The 17,405-nt window shown below is 38.8% G+C and overlaps 3 protein-coding genes across 3 annotated transcripts in view; 2 read left to right on the forward strand and 1 right to left on the reverse strand.

The window, feature by feature from the left end:
* LOC114654304 (interferon alpha-inducible protein 27-like protein 2A) overlaps nucleotides 1-6,680 on the forward strand; it is a 48,501-nt gene extending 41,821 nt beyond the window's left edge. Inside the window, exons 4-6 of the mRNA XM_028804768.1 lie at nucleotides 1,898-1,939; nucleotides 2,491-2,652; nucleotides 6,222-6,680. Of these exons, the coding sequence (XP_028660601.1) occupies nucleotides 1,898-1,939; nucleotides 2,491-2,652; nucleotides 6,222-6,319 (302 nt within the window). The 3' untranslated portion in view covers nucleotides 6,320-6,680. The remainder of the gene's footprint in view (nucleotides 1-1,897; nucleotides 1,940-2,490; nucleotides 2,653-6,221) is intronic.
* Nucleotides 1-17,405, forward strand: part of LOC114654090 (SCAN domain-containing protein 3-like) — a 412,012-nt gene that overhangs the window by 181,074 nt on the left and 213,533 nt on the right. The gene's annotated exons all lie outside the window — the stretch shown is intronic.
* Nucleotides 1-17,405, reverse strand: part of LOC127528836 (uncharacterized) — a 52,645-nt gene that overhangs the window by 10,215 nt on the left and 25,025 nt on the right. The gene's annotated exons all lie outside the window — the stretch shown is intronic.

Raw genomic sequence — 17,405 nt, forward strand, 5'->3', positions numbered from 1 at the left:
GAACCAAATGTTAAAAATAACTTCTTTAATGGCACTTTGTTTTTTTACAGGGTTGTGTGGTTCCTTGTAGAATTATATTATTTTACCATACACCATTTCATTCTTGGAAGGCTTCTTTGCATGTGAAGTTGGTTCTTTGTGTTCTTAACATGTAGAAAAAAAAATTAGAAATCTTTAATGTTTGGCAGGATACCCAGGAGGAGACTAATAGATTAAGAAAACCTGAATTTAACCTGTGTGATTGTATGTCACGAGAGTCCTTTTAAAATTAGGAACCATTGGTATTTCATAAAGTCTGTTACCATCTATTCATCGTTTTTACTGTATGGAGCTGTTATGGATATAATTAAATGCAGGTTCTCTCTGGAATCTTTATGCGGATGGGTCTTTTGGGAACCAAAATGGTTCCCCTATGGCATCTCTGTAAAGAACCACTGTGACACCTTTATTTTTAAAAGTGTAGTTAACAAGCAATCTAAACTACAAATCTTTCATATATTGATCTCAATGTAAAATGCAAATAACAGTTATTGAAAACGTTTATACATGAAACAGTATTTATGAAATATTTCAGAATTTCCAAAACACTGCGAAAAGTGTTCCTCATATAATGTTGGTCTCTGCTGCAAAAGACACACATACTCGTTAAGTATTCAGCAAACCATTCTAGTCCTTCACTGAATACACTATTGTTTTGCTTTTTGTTTAATTTGTATTACCATTGATATCAGCAGGTGGCATTAAAAACTGGTAATTTATGCTTTATATTGTAATTTCAGGTTTACATATTTGCTTTAACAGCCGACATCACACTTGCAATGTCAAATCAAAAGCACACCAGCAAAACTTGACAACATGAATTAAAAACACCTAACATTCAGGTAATTTGTATTCTTCCATTTTAGAAAATATCAGCATACCTGTAATGGCAGACTGCATGATAACATGCAGTGAATACACTTGACTTATAGTTTTCCTACTCTTTCTCTGTACGTTTAGGATTCGTTTGCTCAGAGGTTGATGTGCTTGCTGCTTCCTGAGCAGTTCTTCTTTTCTCCACCCTAGCGGCCTGCTTCTTCTCTTCTTTTGTTGGCATTTTTTCACGTTAAAACTGATTAAGTTAGAGTTTGTGCTGCAATTACTTAGTACGTTTATCTTAATTTTTCACTTAAGCTGGCACTTAAGTGTTCAATCTGCCTCAAGAATCATTAAAGATATGAAGAGGTAGGTGAAGTGACGGCCGCCCTGCTGCCGAGAGTTGATTCTACAATAAAATAAAATAAAAATAAAAAGAGAAATAAAAATTATCACCCCAAAAGCGGACAGTAGAGGTCATGTAATATATGTGTACCAAATTTCAGGTCAATAGGTCAAACGGTTTGTGAGCTACAGGTGATTTAAAATCCTGGACAGACAAACGAACAGCCACGGTAGAGTATTATAGAAGAAGATTGCTGTGTAATGTTTATGTTAATATTGTTTTCTTTCTTTTTTGAGCATAGATGCCTAATTTGCTGTGTATAAAATTAATTTTAGAAACATGACACGCATTAAATGTTGTTGATTCAAAACATTTTTAAATAAAAAATATTCACATCATGTATTTTAAAAAATGTATTTCTCAATATATTCTAGTGCATTATGTGATATTATTCTGCTGAACCTTACATAGAACTAATTTTGTTGTAGATTTTACAAAGTTTTTCTATATAAAAAAAATTTGGTAGCATGTGTGTGTACCCAAGTTCCACAGCACATGACCACAGAGCAGACAACTCCTTGAACTGCATGCTACTGGAGATGTGATTTTGCTTTGTTCCCGTTGCATGTATAGTATGTATTAAATAAAATTTCTTGTCTTGTGATTTTAATGTGTTTGTCTCTTTTTTATGAACAGATGGAAGCCTTTTCAATTATGCTCTACTGGCTGGAGGAGCAGGTAATTCTATATGAATTAACGCCACATACTGAAGGAGCTCAAAATTGTCATAGTACCACAGGAGAGCTGAACAGTATTCAACCTAATTCTGATTTAGTTTGGGAAGATAGTCTTATTAAAATGCGAAACAGTGATTTTTCACGTTAAAATGTCAATATGTGACAAATTTATAAAACACCTTAAAGGCTGGGGTTTCTCAAAAACTGAACATTTTAGTTTTCTTAAGTTACTGTATATTATGCTTTTAGCCTGCTCAGCTCTGTATTGATATACTGTATTCAGAGCAGATTTGCTTGTTTTCTATCACTGTTCTGTAAAATCCACTTAACCAGACTTCTTTGGAATGTTAGCAACATCACAAGAGACACAAGATGGTGTATAAATGGCAATGTCTGTTCTTGAAAGAATATAAAATAGAACACAGCATTATGCTAACACACAGATTTTTTTAAAGGTGTGCATTCACTGTATATACAGTATAGTGTATTATTTGCCAGTTCTGGCCTTGCATGGTCATTCGTCATTGATTTCCATTTCTTCTTTCTTGTTAGTGGCAGGCATGCTAGCTGTTCCTGCATTGTTGGGTGCAGCTGGCTTCACATCAGCAGGTATTGCAGCAGGATCTGTTGGAGCCAAGTTAATGTCTGCAAGTGCTATAGCCAACGGTGGAGGAGTTGCAGCAGGGAGTTTGGTTGCAACTCTACAGTCTGCTGGTAAGAGATGGTGCCAATGATGAAACATGCTGCGTGACTGAAATATTTTAAATATCTGGTTATTAATGACCTCTTATTTAAAGAACTGAAAAAATACAACTCTGAGATTCATGTTTTTAGTGTTATACAAATTTTAGTCTACAACAACACATTTTTTTTTTTAACATGTTGTGGCTGGGGGTGGTACCCAGCCGGGACGCCTGGGAGGACAGGGAGAGGGACTACACCTCCTCCGGACCACGAGAGGGCAGCCGCCCTGGTTGGTATGGGGACCACGGGAACGGAGCATGGAAGCTCAACCCTATAAGGGCCTGTGGTAACTGCCAGGGGGTGCCCAGATGCCTGAAGAGCCCTGGCCGTCAGCACTTCTGCCACACCCGGAGCTGCTGGCGGAAGGATTACCAGGGACACCCGGAGTGCTTCCGGGTCATCAGCCATCACTTCCGCCACACCAGGAAGTGCTGGCGGAAGTTCATCGGGAGGCACCTGGAGCACGTCCGGGTGAACATAAAAGGGGACACCTCACTCCATTCGTTAGCTGGAATCGGGTGGAAGAGGACAGAGCTCGGAGGAGAGGAGTGCAGGCGGTCAAGAAAAGAGGCATTAGTGAGAAAGGCCTGGACTGAGGGTGATTAGTGCAGGGGCACTGGGTTGTCTGCAATTGTAAATAGGAGTTATGTACAATAAACGTGTGTTTGGGTTAAACCATTAGTGTCTGCCTGTCTGTGTTCGGGCTGCTTTCCACAATGTTTATTTTTAATTATTGGAATTTGAATTGTGAACACTTTACATACACTGAATTAATGGAAAAATCTTTGAATACATTTGTAATTTATGACTTAAGCCTTTGTCAGAGTCACAGGTGACGCTAGAATGACACAGAACAAGGTGAAACCCTAAAAAAAACTCCTTCACAGAAGAAACAGACCTACCCAGGCAGGGACAACAGTGACTCTGCTTGCCAGTGTCCTAATGATGCAAATTGCATGAAATTTGGTGAAGCTGCTGCAGATAAACCATCAGTACAAACAGACAAAATAAGGACAATAATAATCATCTTAACTAAAAAGTCCAAATGCAACCAATTTTTTCTTCTGTTGACTCACTCACTTCACTTTTCATTTCTGTTTGGGTGCCATTTAAGGAAAGAAATGAAGCACTTCAGTGGAACGATGAAGAAATTCAGGGGAACAAATCTTAAAAAACAAGACAATAAAAATGAAAGGAAAATTAATTCACAGCAAAAACAATGCATTAATAAAGAAAAGGGTTAGAATGAAAACCTGCAGCCACTGCGGCACTCCAGGACCGGAGTTTGAGACCACTGGTATAATGTATAATTGCATTTTGCCTCGGCAGTGGTTGCAGTGCTCTGAGCCTGCACTTTGTAAGGAGCATTGTGCAAGAACAAATTATACTGTATTATTATATTGTATTTCTGAGGTGGCAATAACAGATTGGCCGTCCATCTCAGACAAGGATAACTTGCATTCTGTTGTGTGTGTTGTATATACAATCTTTCTTGACACCCATTGTATACTCAACATACCCAAAAAGAGTTCTCTTTGAATTGCCTTTCCCAAGATTTCTTCCAAATGATTCCTGTGAGGATTTTTGGGAACTTTTTCTTGTCTTCTTAGGAAGCCAGTGCTGGGGAATGTCAAATAAAAAGGGTCTATAAAACCTATTGAGTAAATTTTTGTGTGATTTTGGGCAATAAAAAAATAAATTGTTACTATTATTTTTATTAATATTATTATTATTACTATGTATGTATTATTATTACTAGCTATGATACTTGTAACGACAGGTAATAGAATACATTTTAAATGATCTGAAATCTGATATCTCTTGTTTTATATGTACTCCTCCTTTGCAGTTGTTTGGGATTAGCTGTGCTTTGCACCTAAAATGGGTTGAAATTTAATGCAGACCTCAGTGTTAACATTTACAGTACACCATGCAATGTATATGTCTCTGTTATGTGACATTTGGTATGGGATTCAGAAAACCAGTCTTTATATTTGAGATGCGACAGCTATTGAAATATCTATTGTAATGCATTTTATTAATAGAAATGTTTATGCAAACTCCAAGCAGGGAGGACCCGGGATGCGAACCAAGGTCTCCTTACTGCGAGGCAGCAGCGCTACCACTGCGCCACTGTGCCACCCCTGCTTCATTTGTATAAAACAAAAAATTAATTTCCATCCATCCATCCTCTTCCACTTATCCGAGGTCGGGTCACGGGGGCAGCAGCTTGAGCAGAGATGCCCAGACTTCCCTCTCCCCTGCCACTTATTCTAGCTCTTCCGGGAGAATCCCAAGGCGTTCCCAGGCCAGCCGGGAGACATAGTCCCTCTAGCGTGTCCTGGGTCTTCCCCTGGGCCTCCTCCCGGTTAGACATGCCCAGAACACCTCACCAGGGAGGCGTCCAGGAGGCATCCTGATCAGATGCCCGAGCCACCTCATCTGGCTCCTCTCGATGCGGAGGAGCAGCGGCTCTACTCTGAGCCCCTCACAGATGACTGAGCTTCTCACCCTAGGAGAGCCCAGACACCCTTTTGGTCACTACCCATAGCTCATGACCATAGGTGAGGGTAGGAACATAGATCAACTGGTAAATTGAGAGCTTTGCCTTACGGCTCAGCTCCTTTTTCACCACGACAGACCGATGCAGAGCCCGCAACACTGCGGATGCCTCACCGATCCACCTGTCGATCTCACGCTCCATTCTTCTCTCACTCGTGAACAAGACCCCGAGATACTTGAACTCCACCCTTTTCCGGCTGAGGACCATGGTCTCGGATTTGGAGGTGCTGATTTTCATCCCAGCCGCTTCACACTCAGCTGCGAACCAATCCAGAGAGAGCTGCAGATCACGGCCTGATGAAGCAAACAGGACAACATCATCTGCAAAAAGCAGCGACCCAATCCTGAGTCCACCAAACCGGACCACCTCAACACCCTTAATAATAAATTTCCCCCCTTTATAAACTTATTAACAATTAAATTGTGGTTGACAGTTTTAATCATGTTACAGTACATGGATCATCTTAATTCATTTAGGAATAAAATGTGGGCAAAAGTTTGTAATGTTATTTCCCCAAGATTTTTTGTATTCTAATATACAAGAATAAGCATCAGAGGAAATAGTGAGCCACATGAAAGGAATAATGCAACTTAAACTTTAGTAACCAAAATTGAAATCAGTTGTACTTTCTCTAATCAGAGATTTTCCTACAAGGTTTCATGAATTGAGAGCATAGCTGAACAACAGCTAAGATGATATGTGATTTTACTCGATAAAATAAAGTTTATCTTGGCATTAGAGGATATCAGTGTCTGCATGTTGGTTAGACATGCAAGTTAGAATTTCTCAGTACTCAGTTCTGTACTCAGACAATATTATTACTGCTACTACGAACATGTTTTTATTATCTCAGACATGTTTCAGGAGACTAATTGCACTTCTGTAAAGCGGCATATCTAGTTGTTTTAGTTCCATATTCTAGACATTTGAATCTTCAGTAAGCAAACTTATTTCATGTTTTTTATTCTTTACACAGGTACTGGACTGGGTTTGGCAGGAAATGCTGTGGCTGCTGCCTTTGGAAGTGTAACAGCTTATATAGTGGGCAAAAAGAATAGCAAGGAGGAAGACTAAATAAGACATTTATTGAAGAAAGTTGAGTAACTTCTAATGTCATTTAGCCACAGACAACTTCTAAATTTTACTTTGTATATCACACTTTTTAATCTGCTTCTGAGCCTGTGCTGAAATAATATATGTATACATACATATAAATAAATAAATGACTGCACCACTAAACAAATAGAGTAAAGAAAGCTGATTAGTTTACAAAAAGCAATAGCAAGTAGACAAGTTTCTGTGCTTGATAAAACCGTCTGTGTCATTAGCATTATTTCTAATGAAGATGTGCATTATTTCCACAGAAATTCATTAGAACAATTTATTATTGGCTAATAGTACAAGAAATAAAAATACCTGATATTAATTAATACTGTTCCTTTGTTCCCTTTTTGTTTTTCTTTAAATTCTAAAATATATTAACATGGTGTAAATTTTTATAATTTGCTCACAAGCACTTAGAGCACCAAGCTAACAGCTGCATTAGTCTCCTGCAATTTTTATCAGGGGTCTCTTGGCAGAGGGTGATTATGGATTTGTATGCTGAGAACTTTTTAATACAAGCAAAGTATATAATTATTATTTGTGTCATGATTGATTTGTGGTGTTGTTATCGCCACTTTGTTGCTCTTGTGGCTTTAAGGTGGTGCTGTATGTGAAAAAATCTTTCCGTAGTGCAATTCCCAGGACAGAACCTGGTTGATCCATGGAGCTAATGCTCCTTGGTGGATACTCTCCATCATTGCTTTACTTCCCAAGTCCATCTAAAATTCATCAACATTCTCACCTGTAATTCCTCTCTTTGTCTCATTTACTATTTACCAGTGCAATTTTAACAGTATAATAAGCCCCTGGGCAAAGTAATGTCCTGGGGCCCCTATTTTGATAACAATACAGACTCATACATAGGTATCAGAAACATTGTGTGCTCCTATGCTCCTGGGCCCCCATGGCCAGTGCCCATTGTGCCCATACATTAAGACAGTCCTGACTATTACCAGTCATCTCTGACATAATCTATAAACAGAAAAAGTTACCAACTTCTCCATATAAAGATTATGTGCTGCCATCATAGTCAGCCTTGTGACTTCCTGCTAGATTAACCTGCTTCCCACAAACTCTGTCCTTTTCAGTACCTTTTACCATGTTACTCCTAGGGTACCAGTCCTGTAGACATGGTCTACTACCCCCTTCTTCTCTCTTTGTATTGTTTCATAATATCATTATTAATCTCACTTCAGAATATTTCTGCTGGAACTCTTCTCTGCCTTGTCCCAATTTCATGTATCCTGTGTTTCTAGAAATCAAGAAGGGTCTCACTGCAGCCTGGAATACCTAAGATGTTGGTCAAGTAAGGCCCACAATGTCAGCCATGAAACGCCCTTTGAGTAAGATAAGCCTTCCACAACCCTAATTTTAACCATAGTGTAAAGGGGTCCTAATGTTAACCATATTCTAATGGGATGGGCGTTTCGTAATATTAGTGCATTACATGACTGATCTCATAGGTACTGTGGTCTGCAATTACACACGTGTGTAGAAATCTGGCAGTTGTCCCACATACCATTTTCAGAACGTGACGCAGCCTTCTTTCCTGTAATGCTTGTTTTCTGCAGTGCCTCGTGTAAATGGTACAGCCCAAGTGCCACCCAAAATCTCAAGGAAATTGAAAGGTGGGCCCACTCTGAACAATGAAGTTAATAATTGAAGAGATCAGAGACAGCATTTGCTTTATAGCTTTGTGTTTATAAAGCACATTGGAGCTGTGATCACTACAACAACATAGAATTTAAAATCCAGCTTTGTTTTTCTGTTTGAAATCTCATATCACACCAATTTTTTGTGATTTCCTTTGGTTTATGCTTTAATGATGTAGCTTCACTGCAGCCCTGTTTTGGAGACTTCTGGTCTCCATATCAATCATCAGGCTGGTGGGTGATATCAATCTCTGTTACTGGCATCTCACATGAGAAGTCATATATTTCTGTTATTAATTCAGGGCTTGGCTGAGATCACACCCCTCTCTTTGGAACTGGCACCATGCTTGCTGCAGCGATTGAAGTTGGTGCCATATAATAGATTAACCATCCTCATGTGCTGTTGGTACCACATTTGATTCAAGTGCTACACTCTGTTTCTCTCACATTCAGTGTACAACTAATGGTTAATTTCTGCCTCTTTTGCCTTTGACTCCTGCCTTATAGTCTCTACAATGGACTACACGTGCCATTATTACCTTTCTTAGCAGTTAAAATAATTTGAGTGATAAAATTAAATGTTTTTCAAATTCTATAGACACACTTGCATGATTCAATAGGCTGAGAAAGTTTGTTGTGCGTTATCAGGGGAGTCCATCTTACTTCTGTTTCATTTGGATCAGCCCAGCAGACTCACTCTCACACTATGATGTTTGAGGATCCCAGGGGCATCACGCATAACGCCATATGTAGATCTCACACTAAAACATGGTGTACAGACAAAAGTGGAAATATCCATACGCACAAAAAAATTCGGATACACAAAACCGTGCGTAAGCCAACTTCCACATACTTCCGCTCCATAAATCCCGGTCAGTGTGAAAAGTAACGCACATACACACACCTGCTGTCCCACCTTGACTCCTCCCAGAATTTTGCATATTTTAATATGCAAATCAATATAAATATCACCTTCCCATTCAGTGTTTGGTTAAAAGACAATGGCAAAAGGACGTGAAAAAAGAGAATTTCAGCGAATGCGAAGTGGAGGCAAGGAAAAACATACTATTTGTTGTGGTATGTAGTGGTATAAACAACAAAAGGAAGTTGATTGAGTGACAGAGTGGCAGAGAAACTCGGAAGTTCAAGTTCAGAAAGTCGCACAGTGCCTGAAATGAAAAAGAAGTGGTCAGATTTCAAAGTCAACGTGAAAAGGCGAGTCAAAGCCCACTGTCTGAGTGTGATACAAAAGCATATTAGGGTAGAGAGAAAAGAAAAAAAATAGGGACACAGTGAAAAAAAGGTCAAAATACCCACTTTAATCTTGTAGTTTATTTTGTTATTAAAGTAGAACATCATTAACTTAATCTTAAAATCAATGTTTAATTTGCTAGAGTTTCTCAGATCCCATTGTAACTAAAGTAGCACATTAAATGCTGCATGTGTGTTCTTCTATGTGTGTGAATCAATACCTGCTTCTTAAACAGGCTTTCTCTTATGCCGACAAGACACAGAATACATTACACTCATAATATTACAGCTCTCTAAACAATTTAAATATTAAGATGTATACTTGATATCATTTTCATAGTGAAATGTATTAAAGCATGTATTAAACATGGGGCCACAGTGGCGCAGCGGTAGTGATGACCTGGCACCCCGTCCAGAGATTGATCCTGCCTCCTGCAAGATGCTTGCTGCGATGTGCACAAACCTCAATGAAATAATTTAATGCAGCAGTACTGTCTGTTTCAAACATACCAATCCCCAGTTCCTGTCCTTCCTTTTCTTTCTCCACGTAATCAATCGCCACACAATAAGCTCTTTAATAAATGTCAAACCATTTGTAAGCTTAGAACGCCGATTCTTCAAAACTTTTAAGGAACTTTGAAATATCTTCATATTACATGTTTAATTATTCCATCCATCTATCCATCCAGTCCCAGCAAGTATACAGTGGGTGGCAGGAACAATCCCTGGACGAGGCTCCAGCTCATTGCTACCGCTGCGTCACCATGCCTACATGTTTAATTATTAACAGTATACATTATTTAAATGAAGTTAAAAAAATTTCTGCATAATGTAATATACATTAATGCATTTCATCTTAAAAATGATATCAAAAACTCCAAGAAGATAGATCTTGGAAATTTAAATCGACTTAGAAGCCAGTCTTCATCATCTGTAAATATGTGCTCTTTTCTATTGAACTGAATTCAATTCCTTTATTGTTGTTGTATGGTACAATGAGATTCAGTACACAAATCCTCCCTAAACTTATTTTCCTATGAAATGATAAAATAATAATAATACAATAAAAAACTATGAAAAATAAACAATATGAAAGCATAAGTACAATATACATTTTCATATAGTACAGATAGTGCAAATGGTTCCTAAAGTGGCTCTGATTGTGCAATATTACAACTATAGTGCAAGCTTACAGTGAGGTAATTGTAATTCTAAGTACAAACAGTTCTACCAGCAGCACTTGATGGACTGATTGAGTGCGTCTATAGCTCTTGGGATGAAACTGTTTCTGAACCTCGAGGTTCGTGCAGGAAAGGCTGTGAAGCATTGGTGGAATTGGAGAAGTTCAAATAGACTGTGCACATGGCTGAGGCAGAGTGTGCTATAAATGTTCTTCAGGGTAGATGCTGTATCCTGATAATCATCTGCGCTCTCGACACAATCCTCTGTAGAGCTTCATCTTTGACTCTAACGTGTCATTTAAAGCGCACATTACAAAGTTGTCCAAATCATGTTTCTTCTATCTTAAAAATGTTGGAAAATTAAGACGCTTTCTAAATAACCAGGATTATAAGAAATTAATTCATGCATTTATTTCTAGTAGGATTGACTACTGTAATGCTGTGTTCACTGGATGTTCATATTGTTCTTTATACATCCTCCAGTTAATTCAAAATGCTGCTGTAAGAATTATTACAAGAATAAGAAAATAGAACATATAACTCCAGTTCTTAAATCCTTACACTGGCTACCAGTTAAGTTTAGGGTGGATTTCAAAATCCTCCTTTTAACATATAAAGCCTTAAATGGCAAAGGTACAGCTTACTTATTTGAGCTTATCATGACTTACAAACCAGAGTGCACATTAAGATCTCAAGATGCTGGTCTGCTTATGATTCCAAGGATTAATAAAATAACAGTGGGAGGTCCAGCTTTTAGTTACAGGGCCCCTAAACTGTGGAATGGTCTGCCTGCTACTATAAGAGATGCCCCTTCGGTCTCAGCTTTCAAATCCCAGCTGAAGACTCACTACTTCAGTTTACCATATTCTGACTAGAGCTGCTACACACTGCATCTCTGTTGTTGGTCATTAGCACTAAAACATAAGTTATAACTTGTTACTAACCCTTGCCTATTCTGTTTCTCTTCTCAGTACTCAAATGTGGCACTTGGTGCCACTACCCACCTGCCAAGTGACTTTGCCTGCCTAAGGTAAAGTCATCTCTGATGAAGGATCACATGAATCGTTGGGTAAAGTGGTCCTTTCATCAGATTGGCTGGCCCAGCACTATCCCAGCTGAGGAATGGCCAATGGGGGGAGGCAGCTTGATGGCTGAGGTCTCCAGGACTCTAAACCAACCCAAATCATATTATTAAATATCATCTACTGTTAAATTCTGCTCTGTACTTATTTTACTGTTATACTGTATTGAGGATTACTTGTGTTCTGTTCTATGTATTGTATTGTATTGAACCACTTCTCACTTACACCTGACTGCAACTGACCTGACTGTGGGACCTGCACCCCTTTGTCTCCCATATTGAAGGAGCTGCCCGCAGAGCTACTGCGTAGACGTTAGGAAAAGAGAACAGGTGGTTCTGCAACAAGAGGAGAAGGTACAGACCATACCTGCCTTCTATCATCATAGGCTATGTAAGATTGCTGGCAAATAAAATGGAAGAGGTCTCAGTGCTGACTAGGAGCCAAAGGGAATACAAACTCAGTAGTCTTATGTACTTCACATAGATGTGGCTTAGACCTGAAACACTGGACTCCATGGTGGCATTAACGGATTTAAAATTGTTCAGGTGAGACAAACACAGAAATGAAAGTGCTAAAAAGAGAGGAGCGCTGACTTGCCATTTTTGTGCAAAGCACAGGTATCAGACCCGAATGTTGAGCTGCTCATGGTGGCCTTACAGCCTTATTATATGCCCCAAAAGTTTTCACATGCCATTGTGCAGGCAGTTTTCTCTCCTCATCCCTTGGCAGATGCGGCGATCGCAACAGACACAGTGTATTCGGTAACAAGCATACTCACTACTGACCATCTCAGTGCTTTCATCACAGTTTCTGGAGGCTTTAACCATGTTCCTCTTTCCTCCACCCTCACCTCTTTTTACCAGTTTGTGAATTGTACAACAAGGAAAAACAGGACCCTCAACTTGTTATATGCTAATGTTTCTTTGCCACCTTTAGGCAGATCTGACCATAATTTGGTACAATTCATACCCCCATATAAAACCATTGTCCAATGGCTGCCAGCCACCACCAGGACCATGCAGGAATGGACAATGAATGCTGAGGAGTCTCTGAAGGGTGCTTTTCCAGAACGCTGACTGTCATATACTTTATGACTCACATGATAAAGGCATTGAGGGATTCTGACACCATATCACAGACTACGTCAAGTTTTCTGTGGATAACAGAGTTCCCACAAAGACAACAAACCATGGGTCACAAAAAAGGTAAATCCTTACTGGATAAAAAGAAGAGAGCCTTCAGGTCTGGAGATAAGAATGATATCCAGTGGGTGCAGTTAGAACTTAGGAAGCAGCTCCATGAGGGGAAACCTACTACAGAGACAAACCTGAGCACAAGTTACACCTGAACAATGTGAAGGAAGTGTGAAACAGGATGAGGACTATCACTGGTTACAAACAGGGTGAAAAAAATGCAGAGGAAGGGAGCAAGTTCTACGATACGTTTAACCAGTTCTACGATACGTTTAACTCATTCTTGTTAGTCCTTCCCACCTCAGTCTCTTTGTGCAAGCTGAGGAGGTTTTGGAATCCTTACTGCCACCTGTCCCCTGCACATTTTCCCCTACAATGGCATCACTGCTGTGGTCTCCACACCACTTTCTGGACTATCTGTTTGTGTTGATTAAGTAAGGAGAGAACTGGAAAAACTCTGAATGAAATTTGCAGAAGGTTGCTTAGCTGTGGGAAACATCTTGTGTAGTTCCAGTGCCAAAGAAAGGACATTCCCGTGATCCCAAGGACTTCAGACTAGTTGCTCTTAACTTCATATATCACGAAGGCCTTTAAGAGGCCGGTCCTAAAATAGGTCCAACCCCTGGTTTTAGAACATCTGGATCCATTACAGTTTGCCTATCAGATAGAGATAGGTGTGGAGGATGCTCTGATCTATGGTGGTGTATAATAATGGAAATCTGTCTCAGATTTCCAGGACAATGCCACCTACAGGAATTTCCATATGACTCTTCCAGCATAGGCTGCATTAGTAATGGAGACATATCAGAGTACAGGAAGGTTATAGAGGACTTTGTCTTATGGTGTTGAGTTGCAGTGGTTCTCCCTAAATCAGCAAGACAAAAAAGCTGGTAGTAGACTCCTATCATACCAAGGAGCCTCTGCGTCCAGTCACTGGGGAGGACTTGGAAGTGGTAGAGACCTATAAGTACCTGTGGGTTCATATACACAACAAATTGGACTGGTCTGACAATACAGTGGCTCTCTACGAGAAGGACCAGAGAAGACTGTACTTTCTAAGGAGACTCATGTCTCTTGATGTATGCATGTTCTAGTAGTAGCCAGTGGGGAACAACTTGAGCTCAATGGATCCACAATGCCTCAACAAACGTATCAGGAAAGAGGCTCCATCACAGGGCTAACCCTGGACACATTGGAAGCTGTTGTAGAAAAGAGGATGATGGCAAAATTGGATGCCATCATGAAAAATCTCCTCCATCCCCTCCAGTAGGCCCTGTCTTGGAGCCACAATCCCATACAACCACAGGGTTCTAAGAAGCACCTCTGGGGATATTTTCTACCTGCTATCAGGCAACTCTATACTTCCTCCTGAACTTTCAAACTAAATGCTCTAATTAAATACTCTAAGTTCATCTTACAATTTCTGCACAAGATATGTTATGTATTCATTTATTGATTAAAGTGTAAAGATGTCAGTTTTGGTAAATTCAAGTCCTTTGAGTATCTTGCCGTTGTTATTCATGGAGATTCTCACGTTCTAGTATTATCCGTGTATAGACCTCCTAAATTTAACGTGTCTTTCTTTGAGGAATTTTCTGACTTGGTGTCAATTTTAATTACGAATTATGACACACTCTTAATAGTCGGCGACTTTAACTTTCATATAGATAACCAGTGTGACCAAAAAGTAAAAGAATTTATGAACCTCCTGGACTCTTTTGATTTGAGACAGCTCGTTAATCAGCCTACACATAAAGCAGGTCATACGTTAGACTTAGTAATTACTAAAGGACTAAAAGTTGATGTAAGGCAGGTCATTGATATTGGTCTATCAGACCATTTCATTTTCTTCTATTATTTAATGTAGAAATATTGATAGAAAACATTCATGAGAAGCATATTGTTAAAAAACGCTTCTTTGTCTCATCAGAAGCTTTAAAACTTACAAACATTCTAAGCAATCAGTTCGTTTATAGTACCAACTATAATAGCGAGGATAATGTAAATAGTAAGGTGGAAAGATTTAATACTAAAGTGAGGGCTGCTGTTGACATAGTTGCACCTGAAAAGACAGTTAAAAAATCTAGCATTGTTATACCATGGAAGACCCAAAAAGTGTCTGATCTAAAAAGAACATGCCGTAGAGCTGAGCATAAATGGAGGAAAACTAAACTAACTATGTACTATGAAATATTAAAGGTTAAAATAACAGAATACAATAACACATTCAGTCTTCAGAGGCGCTGCTATTTCTCTAAGATTATAAATAACAATGCTAGTAATCCCAGAGTCTTATCTTCGACGATTGATCGTCTGTTAAACCCAGGTAACTCAAAAGAATGCCTCCTAAGTACTTCCAGTAAAACCTGTGAGACTATTGCTGTATTTTTCAATCAAAAAATTACTGATATTAGAAATAACATAGTATATCTCCCCAACACTAAGGATCCTCCTAAGCCCCAGTACTCCATTACAAACAAATTAAATTCTTTCACCAGGATAGATTTACCCGATTTGCATAAAATAATTTCTCAACCGAAACCCTCCACCTGCATCCTTGACCCAATACCAACAAGTTTTTTCAAAGAAGTATCGGGCGTGCTAATTGATAATATTCTTGACTTAGTAAATTCGTCATTAGATACGGGGGTCTTCCCAGACTGTCTTAAAACTGCTGTAGTTAAACCCTACTCAAGAAAAATAATCTCGACCCCTCTGCTCTTGAAAATTTTAGACCCATCTCTAACCTGCCTTTCTTAAGTAAAATTCTAGAGAAGGCAGTCATTATGCAGTTAAATGAGCACCTCAATAAACATGCTATTCTTGATAAATTTCAGTCAGGTTTTAGAACAAATCACAGCACAGAAACTGCACTCGTTAAAGTAATAAATGACTTGCGGGTAAATGCAGACAGAGGCCATTTATCTGTTCTCATCCTCTTAGATCTGAGTGCCGCATTTGACACCATTGATCACAATATTCTTAAAAGTCGCCTTAGTCAGTGGGTGGGCCCCTCTGGCAGTGTCTTAAATTGGTTTGAATCCTACCTGGCAGGGAGAAAATTCTTTGTTAGTTGTGGTAATTACAACTCAAAGACACATGATATTCTATATGGTGTTCCACAATGCTCTATCCTGGGTCCGCTGCTTTTCTCAATCTACATGCTTCCATTAGGTCAGATTATCTCAGGGCACAACGTGAGCTACCACAGCTATGCAGATGACACACAGCTGTATTTATCAATAACACATGATGACCCCTATTCTTTTGATTCACTAACACAATGTCTTACTTGTATTTCTGAATGGATGAATAGTAATTTTCTAAAGCTAAATAAAGAGAAAACTGAAATTTTAGTGATTGGCAATAATGGATACAATGAGGCTATTAGAAATAAACTGGATGCATTAGGATTAAAAGTCAAGACGGAGGTAAAAAGCTTAGGGGTAACTGTTGACTGTAATCTGAATTTTAAATCGCATATTCATCAGACCGCTAGGACAGCATTTTTTCACTTAAGAAACATAGCAAAAGTTAGACCTGTTATATCATTGAAAGATGCTGAGAAATTAGTTCACGCGTTTGTTTTCAGTCGACTAGATTACTGTAACGCACTCCTCTCAGGACTACCCAAAAAAGACATAAATCGTTTGCAACTAGTGCAGAATGCAGCTGCTAGAATCCTAACTAGGAAAAGAAAATCCGAGCACATTTCTCCAGTTTTGATGTCACTACACTGGTTACCTGTGTCATTCAGGATTGACTTTAAAATTCTGCTTATGGTTTATAAAGCCGTAAATAATCTCGCCCCATCTTATATATCGGAATGTCTGACATCTTATATTCCAAATCATAACCTTAGATCTTCAAATGAGTGTCTCCTTAGAATTCCAAGAGCAAAACTTAAAAGAAGTGTTGAGGCGGCCTTCTGCTGTTATGCACCTAAAATCTGGAATAGCCTGCCAATAGGAATTCGCCAGGCTAATACAGTGGAGCATTTTAAAAAACTGCTAAAAAACACATTATTTTAACATGGCTTTTTAATAACTTCACTTTAATTTAATCCTAATACTCTGTATATCCAATTCATTATAATAACTATTCATGGTGGCTCTAAAATCCATACTAACCCCTACTCTCTCTTCTGTTTCTTTTTCTGGTTTCTTTGGCCACCACCATCTACTCAAAGCACCATGATGTTCCTACATTGATGGATTAAAAGCCAGAAGTCTGTATGACCATCATCATCAAGTCCTTCCATGAGAACCTTAAATACAAAGAGGACTGCTTCATTTTTGTTAGGTAGAATGCCAAGAGGGGACTGGGATGTCTCGTGGCCTGGAACCCCTGCAGATTTTATTTTTTTCTCCAGCCGTCTGGAGTTTTTTTTTGTTTTTTTCTGTCCTCCCTGGCCATCGGATCTTACTCTTATTCTATGTTAACTAATGTTGTCTTATTTTAATTTCTTACTTTGTCTTTTATTTTTCTTTTCTTCATTATGTAAAGCACTTTGAGCTACTTTTTTGCATGAAAATGTGCTATATAAATAAATGTTGTTGTTGTTGTTGATTGATTAATAAATTTATTTGTCCTATAAATTTGTGTCCTTTGTTTTTTATGTTTCTGCTGCTGTACTCATCTAAATTTCTCCTAGGGATCAGTAAACTTTATCTAATCCTTTCTCAAATATTATGGCA

Source organism: Erpetoichthys calabaricus, chromosome 7, assembly GCF_900747795.2.
Source record: "Erpetoichthys calabaricus chromosome 7, fErpCal1.3, whole genome shotgun sequence".
NCBI classification, from domain to species: Eukaryota; Metazoa; Chordata; class Cladistia; order Polypteriformes; family Polypteridae; genus Erpetoichthys; species Erpetoichthys calabaricus.